The 17182-nt window shown below is 40.0% G+C and overlaps 1 protein-coding gene across 1 annotated transcript; it reads left to right on the top strand.

Moving 5' to 3' along the window:
• Positions 1 to 12226: 12226 nt before the first annotated feature.
• LOC131286397 (ATP-binding cassette subfamily C member 4) lies at positions 12227 to 16669 on the top strand. The gene is made up of 4 exons (XM_058315343.1): positions 12227 to 12754; positions 12843 to 15122; positions 15189 to 16288; positions 16372 to 16669. Exons 1-4 carry the CDS (start codon positions 12227 to 12229, stop codon positions 16667 to 16669), a joined length of 4206 nt encoding a protein of 1401 aa, XP_058171326.1.
• Positions 16670 to 17182: the final 513 nt, after the last annotated feature.

Below are 17182 nucleotides of genomic sequence, written 5' to 3'. Positions count from 1 at the left end.
ACATTTATTACACTCTGAACTTTGTTCTGATTTGAGTTATTAAAATATCGATATTGATTCATTGAAATCCGAAACAACAAAACGATGAATGAATAAAAAAAAAAGAATGCATATTTCTGTCTTGTTAAGTCCGTAAAATTAGGGGGTAGCGTCGGTTAGAAGAATCGGCCCATGAGTGCCGGAGCTCAACACCTCGACGGCGTGGGTTCGAATCCCAACCGAGACCTGACCCTCCCCAGTACGAGAGGACTGACTATCCACGTGCACATAGGATAAAAAGTCTCGTAAGCCCCTAACGGGCAGGCATGACCAACAAGGTCGTAACGCCAAGAAGAAGAAGAAGAAGAAGAAGAAGAAGAAGAAAATCTTAGAATGAAAATCAATTATGTATCATATTTTGTAGTAATAGAGAATTTGACAGAAGTGAGTGAGCAAAGTCGCCAATTCTGAAAGAATATAAATGTTTTTGAAGTAAAGTGCTAAAACAAAACAATTCAACTGAATGCTATTAAACATATTGCATAATATGTCAATGCTATACGGTATACACCACATCACATAAACAGAAAACTTGAAATAATATGTCATCAATAGAAATAATGAACATGTAGTTCCAATATTTTTTGTAGTTTATGTAAAGTAAATAAGTTTCATTAAAAGATTTAAGTTCTGTAAAGTGATACATCTTAGCTAGACTTTTCATTTCTTGTGTTTCATTTTGATGCTCGTCATTATAGAGTGAATTAATTTTACTCCGCTTGCTGCCGGCTTCGATCATTTTACTGGATTCATTTATGCTCGAAAGTTGTTTCATTTGTGTCTATGTGTGTAGTTTATAGGCTTTGCGTCTCAACTCTTGTTTTGTTTTCAACAAATTTACAATGCTCTCTTCTTTTCAATCTGGTGTGCAGTATTTTTTTTATTTTTCTGACTCTTTCATGTTTTAGCTTTCTTAGTTGCACATCTGTCCTTGAAGATGCTACACGTTAGAGCGTTAGTGACTTGCGAAGAAATATGCACTTTAGTTCTTTGCAAGAAGGTTATGTGTGTATTTTTTTAAAGGATTGTAACTCCATATTCCATGCTTTTCTGCATCTTATGCGGTGTCTCTTGTGTGAAATGTGAAGCGTATCAAATTTTTGAAGAGTGTTTTAATGTATATGTCTGTCGGTGTGTGTGTTTTTTGGTTTGCTGATTGCCAATCAATCTTATTTAGCAAATATGTTTTTGTGTCGCTTGTATTAAAAAAATGACGAATTTCCAAGAAGGTGTACTTGAACAAGTCGTTCTAAGTTTTGTTGACAAGTATAATAAATAGGAGATAGAACAGGAGTAGTTTCTAAGAGTCCCTAGTAGCAATGAAAAGCAGCCAACACGGTCTTTTTGTGTTGCACTTTTGTATTTGTTCCACGTAGTACTTCAGGTTGCGATTTTAGCCCTTTTCATAGAACTACTGATTTCCGTACATCCATTGTAGGTTACTTATAAGATGTTGTAAAAAAGAGAAGGTAGCGTTGTAGACATTTGTCGTCGTTTCATGAATTTTCACTAATTTCTAATTTATGTTTTGCTACTTTTGTTCTACTGCTATATTCCATTAAAACGGGACTGAAAGAGTATTTCCTTATAGAAAGAATTTTCAAAAACAAGTAGACCAGTTTATTATGCTCCATCGGTTTTCATTTCTATTGTAAGCTATGACAGGACCCAAAACTGTAGTCTTAAACGGTTCACTTAAATAAATCATGATACTAATACATATATTACTCCATCAGTAAAAAAATATAGGGAAATTAAAAAAAGTCTACAGATAAAAACACAGGCTAGTCCTTGAAATTCTTCCCCAAATTTCAATGAACCAGGTGTTTTATATCTTTTTTATTTAACTTGTCGGATGTAGTATCATCCTATAAATAATGTTTTCAGAAATGAAACTAAGATACGCGTAATTAACTAAAATAATGCATGACATTATGTTTGTTATGAGTTATAGTTTTGTTTTTTTTTTTGTTTACTATCCCTCTACGGTAAAGTTTGTTCTGATTTCTATTTCAATCGTGTTGTTTCTAGGTACGATTTTGTAACTCTACCTGTTATCTCCTATTTACTACAGTTCTCTACCTTATTAACGCGTCTTAATCTTTCTTGTTTCTTTATGAATAACTGCCTCGTTTATACTGTGAGATGTAATCACGAAGAGTAACTTTCCAGATGTTTCGGTTAGTATGTTGCTCGGAAGTCAATTCACCTATAGAATTGTATACTCTGATTCTACTCCTCATTTATCTGTTTTCTTTTTGCCGGTTTAAGAAATGAATCCATACGATCAAGATATACATAAAAATAAATTTGTTCCGTTCAGTTAGGTACATACAAACGATAGTTAAGAATTTTTTAGTAAGTTTTCCGGCCATGCACTCTCTTTCTTCACTTACACATTATTATGTACGCTACTTGGTATTACATTTTACTTAAACATTCTCCAAAATCTATTCCACTACGCCGGTCAGTTTGGGAGACAGTATCCGCTCTTATAGATTTCATAAATTATTTATTTTCAGTATCTGTCCTTTATATCTCACATAACTTCGTACTGTTGTTGTAGTCTGTGCTCTATTCCTTATAAGAATCTTAAATATTTTTGTTTTTTTCTCTACAAGGATAGTTCAAGAAATATAGTTGGTAGAATATTTATGTTTATGTATATATATGTTTGTATATAATTCAATATATTTGTATAAAGCCGCTCTACAATTATTTGCTATTTTTAATATATCTTAAATGACTTTATGCCGGGTAATGTTGATCGTTCTTTTACACAAATGATCATTTCATTATTCTAATGAAGTATGGCTGTTCTTCATCTTTCATATTGCGGTTTCAAAATTTTGAAGTTAAGCAAGAAAAGTAGTCCTACCTGTAGTAAATGTAGGATCTACTGCTAACAAGATGCTACAAGTAGTTTATCCATCTATATTTGTTTCGACTTGTTCCATTCTGTGGCTTGTGGTCGTTCAATCGTGTAATTAAAGCTTTGGAATATAGAGATTCGACTGGTAAGCTCATAGATGCTGCTACGAACAAGGTAAGTTACTAGGGGACATTACGTTTAATTGCGATCATCAAGGTGCTAAGCGTCTCTTTTCTGTTGTGAGACGGATTGGTGATTTTAATTGTGGCATGTCCTCATGCCAACGGTCTGCTCTGTAATAGGATTACTGTAAATAGTTTTTTTTTTTAATTTTTCCATATTTTTTTCATGTAGCAAATAGGATTGTAAGCTTGAGTGTTTTCTACGAGGAATCGGTTCGATAGAATATTCTTCCTAAAATCTTCCCCTATTTTAGGAAAAACATTCTAAAGACTGTACGTTTCAATGTTTAGAAAATGAGTTGCGATCAATACTTCTGTCACAATGGCTACGATTATGATACTACTTATTAAAAATTTTCCTTAGGTGGATTATAAATTATATTTGAGTGAATTGATTTTACATTATTACTATTTGGCAGCACAATGCTCGTTTCAAAGTGTTGTAATAGTCTTGGAAACAATAAAACGAAGAACGTTTGGTATCACCACGTTCTCTTGTGAGCTAGTTTGGGTGCACGGCGTTTGGTAAGTGATTAATTGTTTTTTTTTTAAGTTTTGAACTTTTTTTTAAATGTTTTTGGAACTTTTTTTCTGTTTTATTAATCGGGACAGTTTTCAACCATATGAGAGTTTAGCAATGGTAGATTAAGCTAACGAGTCGAAGTACAGAGCAGACTGCGTTTCGTTGTTATCACATGCGGTTTTGTATTTTTTTGTCAGTTTTTTCATTCGATTTTTCATTCATTTCAGTATTGGTATCGTCAGCAAAATTACCTAGCTCGTAGCTATCTGTCGTGTAGACTATTATCATTGTACAGTAGAATAAACTTGGTTCTCTAACATTCTACTTCTGTTTTTTTTTTCATTAGCTTTATCCGCAGGTCCGGCAGCTTTTTTAAACTTATTTTCTCTACCTCCTTTGTGTTCTTCCTTAACCGTTAACATTCGTTAAAATTTCAAAATTTTCCCCTCTGGCCATTGTTGGTCTGTGACTGCCATATTCTCTAGTAATATTGCATATTATCTTGTCCTAGAGAAGATGTCCTAAGCGATCATTATTTGTATGCATTACATTTTATAAAGACGGCTAAATTCTGATACAAAGCAAAGGCAACAGAAACACAGTGCTTGAGAAAACATATCGGTGTTAAGTCGAAAAGATCTAAACCATTAAAATTATATTCCTGCTATACGACACTGGAACTTCGAATACCTCGTATATAAATGTATTACGCTAGGTCATTTTAAATGTGCTTCTCGGCTAAAATGTTCAAGGGTATGTTGGTTGACGGTTCTATTGACAGATTCTACATGTGCAAACTAAACTCCACAACACCAATAGTAGTTATACGATCTTTCATTATCATCATCACAAAGGCTCCAGCAGTTTCTTTATTGCAAGATTCTTTTTCATTCCAGCCTGGCTGTTATTTGACTATTTGCTTATTCTTCGTTCCATCATTGGGATGAGCTTCTTCTTTGTTGGATCATTTTTGTAAACTAAAGAATTCCTCTAGCCAAAGAAACCGATCGGTTCATTGGCTCCGCGTTCCGATATTGGTGTGTGGAACTTTCGTGGGATACTCCTAAATATATCTGGTGGTACGAACATGGTTCGCTCAATGTTCTACTCCAGAGATCACTTTACCTCGAGTTTTTTTTTAATGTTTTACGGCACGACTTCCCCCCTCTCTCAAGATCATGCGATTCCTCGCCAGCTTCTCAGCCTCCGATTGTCATATGTAGTGTTTTTGCGTGTGTTATGTATGTGCGTTTGTGATGAATAATTCGAGATTAATTACCAACCTCTCTGTTACGACAATCACCTGCCTTCAGCATAAAGGGCTCCGTTCGAATGCACATACATGATAAGATATGATGTGGGCGTGTGCTCTTATCAACTGGCGACTGAATCGGTGACTGTGAAGGCTAGTAGTTGTGAGTTTCTCATAATATCTTCGATTTGTTCCTCCGTTCGTTTCGTACTTGATCATGATTATTTTTTAATATATGTCAATGGGCGCAACACGAAAAAAAAAACTATCCTTTTACATCCAAAAACATGATTGAATCGACGATGAAATCACGCTTCGCTATCGCCTACATGTAAGATAAGCATGAGGACCAAGTAACGCTAGGCACAACTACTTTGCCTACAGTTTCTAAGGTTGTTGGGTATTGCTATTATTATAGAAGTAATGCATCATAGCCGGTATGCTGTCACAGCACACCGCGTAGAGCAGAGGAATACCTCGAATAGCAAATACAGGCATCAAAGTTTTGGTTTTCATTTCTCTTGGTGTGCATTGGTTGCTTCTGTGCTGTTCACTTGTTTACCGATAAAGTATTGTGTACTGTGCGCTAAAGTTGAAAGTTTGGGCTCGTAAGTGAAACTCGGCTACTTTTGTTGCATGGTCCCTATAGAATGGTGAGTTGCCGGAAGAGTTTAATCGCCCCAGCGTACACATCTGTACGGCTATCATCATACAGCAGTAATTTGTTGCAGTGCATCCCAACGAAAATCATTTCTTTATGCATCGAAAGCAAACGTAGTGTTAAACTTAAGTTTTGAACACATTAGTTCTTAGGCTTCGATGAAGTGTGGTTTAAATTGTCTCGTCAGATCTACGACTTGATTTCAGCAATTTCCACTGTTACACTCTCGTTGGGATGTGCATTTCCGTTGTCCTTAGGGTGATGATTAGTGCTGCGGTTGGATTTTGTTGAAGTTGCCGATGCATTGCTGCTACCGTGTGATCCACGCCGTGAGCCTAATCAAAGATAAGCGAAAAGTGAACCAAAAAAAGAAAAATTGATAGTATTAGAAGATTTTTTTAATCGTTTACATCAGCCTTTATATCTCATCTAACAATAAATTAATACAACACGATTTTAAGGTAGTTTTTTTTCTAATGTGCAGTGAATGTGAATCTTGTGGTTCAGCACATCTGCACCCTCAAAATACCACTACGATTATTCAACAAATGTCACGTTCACTGGCAGTTAAAAGAAAACATAAATTATAGGTTACAGAAATATCAACATCTAGTATGGTACACATAAAATAGATTTTCGTTGCAAAAGTCTCTTAAAGTTTCAATCGGAATAGGGCCAAGAAAACACGTAGCTCAATCGATTCAACAAAGAAATATAGAATTTTTAGTATAGAAAATAGGATTTATAGGAAAGAAGTGTAGATATTGTCGAAGCTATAGAATGATTCAACAGAGCATGTTACACTAAAAATAAAATAGTGAAAATAAAGAAAGAGAATGAACAATCTACTTTTTAAGGTCGGATAAATATGAAGATTCAGGAGAAAACTTTGTGCTTAGAGTACAACAAATGTTTCTAGTAATCGAACTAACGTAAAACAGAAGCGTAGTTGAAAAAATGGAAACAAATACTATTTCAAATCTTACAAACATCGGTTGTACTTTAAAAGCAAAAAATACGTACTGGTACAAGGTGTGCTTTATTTTGTTTCTGGTTGCGTAGTTTAAAGCTGGTTCATTCGCTCAAAACCGCGCGCGTTATGGGAGATAAAAAGACGACTAATGTAGGAACACATGAGGGACCATTAGCATCTTAACCTTTGCCGCGGAAGGCAATTTTGATAGATTTTATTAAGTGGCTGCTTTTATCCGTAGTTTAATGTGTCATCTTTGGTTTAGCCTCGTTTTTTAAAATTAAGTAAAAGTGCGTAGGAACCTTTCGAAAACAACTCTTATGATTTCATTGGTTGAACAGTATCCTGGGTCGCTGCGGTCTGATCTGCGCGGGCTGTCTTTTTACCATGTGATTGTGTTTCTGTGAAAAGTTTGACGAGGGGAAGCAGTGTTTGGTTGAATTTGTTCGAGGTTTAGAAAAACGATCAATCGTTTGTATTCGAGTGTCTTATATAATGATCTACTTTGCTTATATTTCCACTTCATGTAGCGGATACAGGCTGCCTGAATGGATTAAAAGGAAAATCAGGACAGAAGATTGCATATTGCATATTGAAGAGAAGCAATGAAGAGGAAAATAAATAGAGATAGAGAGAAAAGAGAAAGAGAAAAAGAGAGAGAAAAGAGAAAGAAAGATAAAGAAGTAGAAAGTACTAATAAAAATGTCGATGGAAACATTGGCAGAGGAATGTTGTAGTAATTTCTTGTTCAACGCATATAAATGCTTATGTGAAAAACTTAAAAATACATATTAAACTATTAAACTATACATTTAACATTTAAGCAACATACAAGCTGTGCGCATTAAAGGTTCACGTGTATATTGTTGGTAAGTGTGTGTGTGTGTTTTATATGTTTGTGAATCTGTGTGGGAAACGTATCATTTTTGTGAGATATCAAATGACCAGAAAAGAATACTTTAAAAATATGATAATTTTCGATTCATCAATGTATGATCAATGTTTTGTGGTGCTTTAATTTTTCTTGGGTTCTAGAGCTATGTGTTTTCTAGCCAATAATTAATGCTGAGCGTATTTTAAGTCATACACGTAGCGGTAACCGCAAAGAATTTTCGGTTACATTCAATCATAATATTGACTCAGTATGGTTCATCCCCCACACACAGATATGTAAATCACTAAAAATTTAAACTACCTAACGAACTATTTGGTGTACCACTAGAAGTAGTGGGCGAATTAAATTCTATAATTTTATATACCAAATTTTATATGCCAAAATCAATGTAGGAGGAATAAAAGAGAAAGCGTTCTATCTTTTTTAGACGATGGATACAATGTAATATAATTAAGAATTACAAAAATAAATCTTCACAAAGATGCATTGCAATGCAAAAAAAACTACGCTAGTTATTGCTATGGATTTTGTTTCGTTACATCTTGTATCGTATTGTATTTTGTATCGATACTTTTCCAACATAAAAAAATCAACATGAAACATATAACGTGGTTTGATGCTTCATCTGCCTACGATGATAAACTGTTCAAAATTAAGAATATGTACTTAGCCATATGTTAATACTTAGCATATTGGTAGTAAAACAAAATGGTTAAACTTTTCTATAATGATCAAGAAAAATTTGATACTACTTCTGAAACAAGAATTAAGCGTTATGTTTCTATCCAAAACGGATCATAACGTCAAATTGTCTGGGAAAGTAGTGCATTTATAAAATTTTTTATCAAAACCGTTACACGTTCATGTAAAAATCGGAGTACTCAGCTGAGATAATGCATTTTCGTTGTGATTCAAATTATTCGGTGACATATCTTCAGTTCTTATATGTGTAGGATTACCTCAGCAGGAACTAGAAGCACTGGTGTATTTTGATTAACAGAGAAAATCAATAGTTTGGGGGTTATCATCCATCTCAAGACGAATGTTAAAAAAGCTTAGAGTTTTGTACATCACCGAAATTCATCCACAGGTTCATCAACAAACAAAACATTATTATAATTTAATTTATTCGTTGATTTTGAGACTAGTCGAAGGATGCTGGTTCATCTGTGTTAAAACGTTTTGGAATTGTTTTTTGAAACCCGCGAAGATTATTCACTGAAAGTTTCTAACTGGCAGTAAAGATGTACAACGACTGGTATTGAATAACATTTCAATTGATAAGTGGTTCACGAGGATTTGTAGAACAGACAGATAGTGAAAGGAAAGATACCGTTAAAAAAGACAGGACCAAGATAGAGGAAAAGGCAGCTTCAACTACAGTTAATTGTCAACTCAGAACATGGAACAGGTAACGCATCTACGACGAAACGAAGATACTGATCATGGTCGGGACATCGGAACCGGATTCCCATATACAGACCTAGCTTACCTATCGATGCATTTGGTGAATGCGGCCGCAGTGAGGCCATGCTGGGCTGACGGGATGGAAGCCGCACGGACATTCGTGAACCGCGCCGTTCCTGGCCATGGAGTAGCTTGTTGTCGCGTAGGAGTGAAACGTTCATCAGTCGCGGGTTTGGCGTGTTGAAAATCGTTCTGTTTTCGCGCCAACGTGCTCTAAAGAAAGCAAACAAAACCATGAATAAATTATGAGAGTGATGTTTCTTAACCATTGCCGACGGATGTTTGTTAGATGTCGTTGACCCGTTGCACAATTTTATCTCCAAATTGCTTAAATACTACTTAAATAGCTTACCCTTGATGTCGAGGTGTTACGATAAGCAAAACATTACTTTACATGGTGAAATCTGGCCACATTGATTACACCAGCTGGCCACTTGCATCGTGGTGGCATGGTGGGCAAATCAACGTGACAAGTTCGCTTATCAGTTGAAGACCCACTGGCACCAAAAGGAGAAAGATAACAACGAATACATGACCGAGTTACTGAAGAACGATCTGGTCATATACAGAAGAGACCGACAGTCAGGAAACAACTGCACGGTGCTTCGAGTTGGACTTGGTGAGTAATAGAATACTTCACGTTACCTTAGCAAAGCAGCAAATATGGATCGTTAAATAAGGCACAAATGTTTCGGTGCTTGAAAACGGCACAAAAGCAGTTTGGATTGATGCCGGTACCGTAGTGTTAATCACTTTGTTTGCATTACCTGCAATTAATCAATACTGAAATTAGCTGAAACAGTTCAATACGATTAGGATGATGCATCTTCAGTGACCAAATCTGACATTGTTTCGTGAAAATGAATGCGTGAAGTTGAGCCCAGTTTTCAGGGCCTTTGTGAGCTTAAGAGAAACCAAGGAGGTCTTTTGTGTTTCATCTTGTTTTGTGGCTTAATATTTGTGTTCGTATGTTTCCCAATTCTAAGGGTTGTCACTTGTTACAAGGTGTTCTTTTAAATGCGGTATGGTACCTTGCCTCATCCTGTTAGCTAGTGTGTATGGTTATTTTTAATGCATTTATGTCATTGCTGACAGCATGAACAAGACTCGTTACTCCCAATATGGTACAATATATAATGCCACGTGTTTCATTGACCTACCGTTTTTGTTTCGGCAACGTGCTTTTTATTCAACGTGCGTAGTCTTTTTACTCTACCTCCAATATTGTTCCTGATTATCAACTCTCACACATTTTTAAAACTCCCAGGATAATGGATGATTCCAGCAAATGGTGTAATGTTGGTGAGCCAACCGTCACTTTAAAAATATCCGGCTCCACTCTCCAACGAAAGTTTTACGAGAGCCGAGAGAAAGAGAGGATAAGGCTGTCAAAGACAGCTGTTTTGGTTGAACGAGTGTATCTTCTGCTCACACCAGCCATTCATAAGCGAACCACAGACACGGCAGGGTCGCTGAAGGTAGGTGATAAGCAGTGCAGTTTACGTGACTACAGTCGAAGCCAGTTATTTTTCTGAGAAGCGTCTGGCGCTACATAATTGAATCAGATTCCTATGAACAGCGATTGCTCGTGTGAGTGTGAAAATCCAACAATCATCGTGTCCATTCATCAGCTCCGCAAACAATTTTGTTTGATAAATAAGAATTGTAACAATCAATCGGCGGAAACGCCCAGGCAGTGAATTTGCGTGCGTTGGAATGTTCGGTGCGGTGGTACTTGATGTGCAGGTTGCAAATATTGATTTAGCAGTATTTTTATTGAGCGACCTTCAATCAGCCGAATTCGGCCGACATAGAATGATTGGCGTCAATCAAGTTCCCACGGCCTTGTCGTATCGAGCAGGTCCCGCGGGCTGAAACCAAAGTAAGCCTATTTTTGGCATACGCTATTGTTTCTTTGTTTCGTTGTTTTGTGTCGATCTGATTGCGATTTGAATGAGTCGATGGGTCTAGCCTTGCAGTGTTCACAATTTCGGTTGGTAAAAAGGTACTAGCTACATTTGAGTGAAACTTTGGCAATTCGGTGAACGATGCAGCACTTGCTTAGCGCTTAACACAACAAAAGAAAAGATTCGTCAAACACGTTGAGCGCTAGGACCCACGGGACCGACAGCGTTCTTTCTGGCATGCCGGCTTCGGTCCACTCGGACCAACAGAGCCGGTTTGGTAGGGGCACAGGCTCCTCGGGGCCGACAGTGTTGTAAGTTTTTGGTAGTCAGACATCGCTTTGTAGACAGCATTGTTCTTCTTCTAAAGAAAACATATGCCACACATGCTGACGTCTGACTCCGTATTTTAGTTTCCTTGTTCTGTATCGTCGAGACATGATCGATCGTGAAAATACTGCTCGTTCACCGTCGATGGTTTGCTACAAATCGCCGGCAGGACGGAAAGCAGTGCAATCTGCGGAGAGTGTTCAACGTGTTAACATAGCTTGTGAAATGTTAAACGGTACATTTTTTTTGCAGTGAAGAAAGCATCTTCCCTTTCATCGTCTGGTGGAGCCCAACGCAGAGAAGAAATCTTATGCTTTGTGGTCGGTTTGTCTGTACGCCAGCTTTAAGGAATGGCACTAGCGTAGTGCACGGAGCGTGAGCCGCTTTGCAGTGCCGCGATCGCCACACACCGGAAAAACCGGTTCCTCCGTGCAATCAATCCCCCATGTTGTGTGACCGACATTATGCTTCTCTTTGTACCGTGACGAGAGTGATCATTGTAGTGGCTTGGAATCAACGGAGCAGAATGATTAGTTCGTCAAAATCCCCGCCATTTTTTGTCGGGTTTGGCATGCAGATATATCAATAGGAACGTATATTATTTTGTTCGTTGAGCGTTCATATTGCTAAGTTTGGACACTTTGTGAAAAATGCTCGTAAGATTTAAGGTTCAAAAGTGAGTTAAAAATCCACATCCAGAACAATTGGCCCTTGAATTGGGTACGAACACCTAAAGCATTTCCTTCTACGCAATCGATCATAGTACGCCAATGGTGCTGTTACGATAATTCACCATTTCTGACCAAATTGTAAAGATTATCGCGTATCTTGTATTTGCAGGGGATTTTTAGATAGCGAAGGGCTAAAATTTAAATCTTAATTTTTTTTTCTACTTGTGTATGCTGTCATAAAACCTATTAATTTGTTTTCTTGTTTTATTTATGCCTTCTTTTAGCGCATGTCGACTGATATAGGACTACGAAGAAAACTGGATGAAAATCAGAAACAGTGCCTGAGCGGACTGGGATTTTATTTAGCCTTACATTTTTCTGCTTGCGTGGAAGTACGTGTGCACCTGATGTCAAATTGTAAAAAACAAATCACCGATATACGATCAGTCGAGCGAGAATGAACCGAGAACATGCATTCAACTCCGGCAAGCAGGTAAATCCCGTCCAGAATGCTTCGTTCCTTTCCAAGCGCGTATTCTGGTGGCTTCGTGACACATTCCGCGCCGGGCATCGGAAAGAGCTCACGGAGGAAAAGCTCTATGCAACACTTCCGGAGCACAGCAGCCACGAACTGGCCGATACCTTCGAACGCCTTTGGTCAGAGGAGCTGCAGCGCGGTCCCGACAAGGCGAGCTTTGGACGCGTATACTGGAGGGCGTTTGGACCAGGAACACTCTTTTGGGGTCTGCTGTTCTCGGCGTTTGAAACAGCAAACCGGGTGGCGCAACCATTGCTCCTCGGAGAGCTGGTATCGTACTTCACTCCGAACCAGGATACAATCAGCGAACGGGACGCCTATTTGTATGCGGGTGGTGTTATCGCGTGCTCGCTGTTATCGGTCATATCGTTCCACCCATTCATCTACTACATAATTCAATTAGGAATGAAGTTTCGAATTGGTGCATCGTGTTTAATTTATAATAAGGTACGTTGGTCCTCAGTGCAGTGAGAGTCAATACAATGTAAATTCAAAAACGTGTAACACTTTCCCTTTCTCCCCTTATCACTTGCAGGTACTTAAACTCTCTAAATCAACGACCGCCAGTGATGGGCTGAATGGGAAGATCATCAATTTGCTATCGAACGACGTAGGGAAGTTTGACATAGCTTTGTGTTTTGTGCACGATCTCTGGAAAGGACCGATGGAAGCGATTCTTCTCGGATACTTCATCTATCTTCAGATTGGCTTTTCCGGTCTGCTCGGGATGGCCTTTCTGTTAAGCTTCATTCCGTTGCAGGCTTGGGTTGGCAAGAAGACTGCAACCTTTTCCATGAAGGCCGCCAAGCGGACCGACCTGCGAGTACGTTTTATGAACGAAATCATTCAGGGCATACAAGTGATCAAGATGTACACCTGGGAGAGTTCCTTTGCGAAAATGATCGAAACGATCCGGAGAAAGGAAATTCAGGCCATTCGCGGCGGTGCGTACGTGCGAGCTACACTCATATCGTTCTTCGCCGTGTCGCATGTGTCCATCTTTATCAGTTTGCTGTCCTACACCGTTACGGAGAACGTTATCACTGCCAAAAAGGTGTTCATTGTGACGTCTTTCTATAGCATACTGAACGATTCGATGGTGCATTTCTGGCCTATGGCTATTACTTTCTGCGCTGAGGGGTACATTTCGCTTAAACGTATACGCGACTTTCTACTGACACCCGAAGGAAAGCCCTCGAGTGAGGCAGGAAGGAGCGAGAATGTTAACAAGAATATCAACAAAAAGTTTACGGAAGCAAATCTCGGCGGCGATACGTCTGTTGAAGGGGCAGAGACCGACAAATCAAATCAAAATGGTGGCAAGACGCTCATTCAGGACGATGACGTCGACCGAGAGCCCTTGTTGCCGACGCGTCTAATACGCATTTTGGACAGCGAGCGTAAAGGAGTGGTGCTGGATAATGCCACGGCGCGATGGATGAGTTCCTCGGCGGCAACAGAAAAGGCACCGGGTGGTGGAGATGCCTCAACTGTAGAAAACACTAACGTTGGCATCGAATCCGTGAGCATTTCCATTGAGTCTGGCAAGCTTTGTGTATTAGTTGGTCCTGTCGGATCCGGCAAATCGACACTTTTACAAGTGCTGCTAGGAGAGCTAGAGCTGGACGAGGGAAGCGTGGAAATTCGCGGAACTGTCAGCTACGCTTCACAGGAACCGTGGTTATATGAGGGTAGCGTACGTAACAACATACTCTTCACCGAGGAATACAACGAGCGCCGTTATCTGCAGGTTGTGCGCGTGTGTGCACTGGAAAAAGACTTCGAGCTATTTCCACACGGTGATCAAACGATCGTCGGTGAGCGAGGCATAAGCTTAAGCGGCGGACAGAAAGCTCGAGTTAACCTTGCACGAGCAGTGTACAGAAAGGCCGACATCTACCTCCTGGATGACCCACTGTCAGCGGTGGATACGCACGTGGGAAAGCATATCTACGAGATGTGCATTCGTGAGTTCCTAGCGAACCGAGTATGTATACTGGTAACGCACCAGCTGCAATACCTCAAGGATGTCCAACAGATTGTACTTATGAATGGTGGTCGGGTGGAAGCCGTCGGTAGCTATCGAGATTTGAAAAAGTCCAACATTGAATCCATAATGGCACTCACACCGGATGAATCGCCTTCGGAAAATCCGTTCGACAAAGAGCTTAAAAATGTGCGTCCACGACGAATCAGTGGATCATCTACGGGATCGCAAAATCGGGACATTGACCTTATGGTGGATCTACTTGATCATGAGAAGCAAGAAGAGGAAAAAGAATCTCAAGGAGGCAAGGGTAGCGTAGGTCTGTCCGTGTACAAATCGTATATAGCGGCAGTGCAAAGTTGTGGCTGGATCTTCTGGCTCATTGCACTTATGTTACTCTCACAGATAGCGGTCAGCGGGGTGGACATATTCGTGGCAGAATGGGTGAACTGGGAGGAACGGATCGCTGGAATACCACCGGTGTTCGATCTGAACGATAACCATACTATATTAAGTTCACGGGATGTACGCGTTCTGCTGCGCGAGCAAACGGACGTCAGTAACTTCATCGAGCGACAACAGTATATCTGGATATACAGTGGATTGATCATACTACTGGTTGTTTTGGTGGTGCAACGGTCGTTTTCGTTTTTCTACGTGTGCTTGCGCATTTCGATGAACCTGCACGATCGCCTGTTTCGGGGATTAACTCGTGCAACTATGCATTTTTTCAACACGAATCCCTCGGGTAGGATCCTAAATCGATTCTCCAAGGATATTGGCTCGATAGATTCCTCTTTACCGATGTCTTTGCTGGATTGCGTGGTGGTAAGTGTCTATCACAGGAAAATATGTTAATCCTTATATTTTCTAATGTTTTACTTTCATCCACAGTTTTTCCTAGAAATGATTGCCGTCGTGGCGGTAGTATCCATCGTCAACTATTGGTTCCTGCTACCGACCGGAATTGTAGCCGTAATCATGTACTACATCAGGCGGATGTATCTGAACACTTCGCGCGTGGTGAAACGTATCGAATCCGTCAATCGGTCGCCTCTCTTCTCTCACACCAACGCCACCCTACAAGGTCTCTCAACGATCCGTGCGTTCGGTGCGCAGGCGGCAGTGAGGCGCGAGTTCAACGAATTTCTCAACGTTAATTCATCCTCCTGGTTCATGTTTATTTCGACAACTCGCGCCTTCGCCCTGTGGCTCGATCTTGTGTGCGTACTGTACATCGGCATCGTGACGTTGAGTTTCCTAGTCGGGGCCCAGCACACCCTCGGTGGTAGCGTCGGTCTAGCCATCACCAAAACGATCAGTCTCGTTGGAATGTGCCAGTGGGGGATGCGGCAATCGGCGGAACTCGAAAATCAGATGGTTTCCGTGGAGCGTGTCAATGAGTACACGAACCTTCCGTCGGAGCCGCCACTTGAGACGGCCCCGAAACATCGACCCCAGCGCAACTGGCCCGAACACGGTGTGATACGGTTCATCAACGTTGATCTGCGCTACTCAGAGGATGGTGAGCGCGTGCTGAAAGATCTAAATTTTGTCATCCGACCAAATGAAAAGGTTGGCATCGTGGGGCGCACTGGTGCGGGCAAATCATCGCTCATACAGGCACTGTTCCGGTTGGCACCGTTCGACGGGAATATTGAGATCGACGACATCGACACAAAAACGTTGGGATTGCGTGATTTGCGAAGCAAAATATCGATCATTCCGCAGGATCCAATCCTCTTCTCGGGCACATTGCGCAGTAATTTGGATCCTTTCGAGCAGCGCAAAGATGAAGAACTCTGGAGTGCTCTCGATCAGGTTGAGCTGAAAGAAGCCGTATCGTCACTGGCCGGTGGATTGGAATGTCGTATGTCCGACGGAGGAAGCAACTTCAGTATGGGCCAGCGGCAACTAGTTTGCCTGGCGCGAGCAATATTGCGCAATAATAAAATCCTTGTCCTCGATGAAGCCACAGCAAATGTAGATCCAGAGTAAGTAGCATTCGAGGCAGCCTAAAACAATTATTATATTCCAAAACATGATGTTCTCTTTTTGTCCCTGTATTATTTTGCAGAACGGATAAACTAATTCAAACTACAATTCGCACAAAATTCGCCCACTGTACAGTATTGACGATCGCCCATCGACTGCACACGGTTATGGATAGCGATCGGGTGCTGGTAATGGATGCTGGGCGTGTCGTCGAATTTGGGCATCCGCACGAATTGCTACACGGCCCGATCGGTCAGCTGCGTCGGCTCGTTGATCAAACCGGTGTGGCTACAGCGGCTATGTTGATGCGGAACGCCGAGGAAAACTTCAAAAAATCAAGCGCAAGGCATACCGAAGCAATAACGCTTGGATTATCTTGAAGCGACCTTCCAGTTCGGTATGCAGAGCTAACGGAGGCAACAAATCTTTTAAAGATTAATGGCATTGAGATTAGTTTAGGGATAAGAAATGTTTGCTCACTGCGAGCTGCACATGTTCAAAGATTCGACTAAAAATATGAATCTTAATATTTTTTTCTAAAACAAATAACACCAACAAATGATTAAATAAATCATCGCACAGGACTACTTAAAGTAACACTAAAGATGCGGTCAATTTCATGACTTGCATTACTGTCAAATGCATTTTAAAGTAAAACTATTGAAATTGGATTAAATAATTCTTCCTCGTTTATATTGCCTTATCCATTTATACTCTAATAATTATATGAGAAACCAAAAACCCCTACAAAGGATGTTTTATCGATTGAACTGCATATGATACTTTTAGGACTGATACGTGCTGTACAAACGTCAGGCAATAAACTTATTGTTCGTACAAATATCTCTCAACAATGTGCCTTAGACAATTTTTGATCCATTTAGTTCCCCAAT

This window comes from Anopheles ziemanni, chromosome 3 (genome assembly GCF_943734765.1).
Source record: "Anopheles ziemanni chromosome 3, idAnoZiCoDA_A2_x.2, whole genome shotgun sequence".
NCBI classification, from domain to species: domain Eukaryota; kingdom Metazoa; phylum Arthropoda; class Insecta; order Diptera; family Culicidae; genus Anopheles; species Anopheles ziemanni.
The sequence above is the reverse complement of the archived record's forward strand: the minus strand, read 5'-3'. Positions and strand labels throughout refer to the sequence as shown.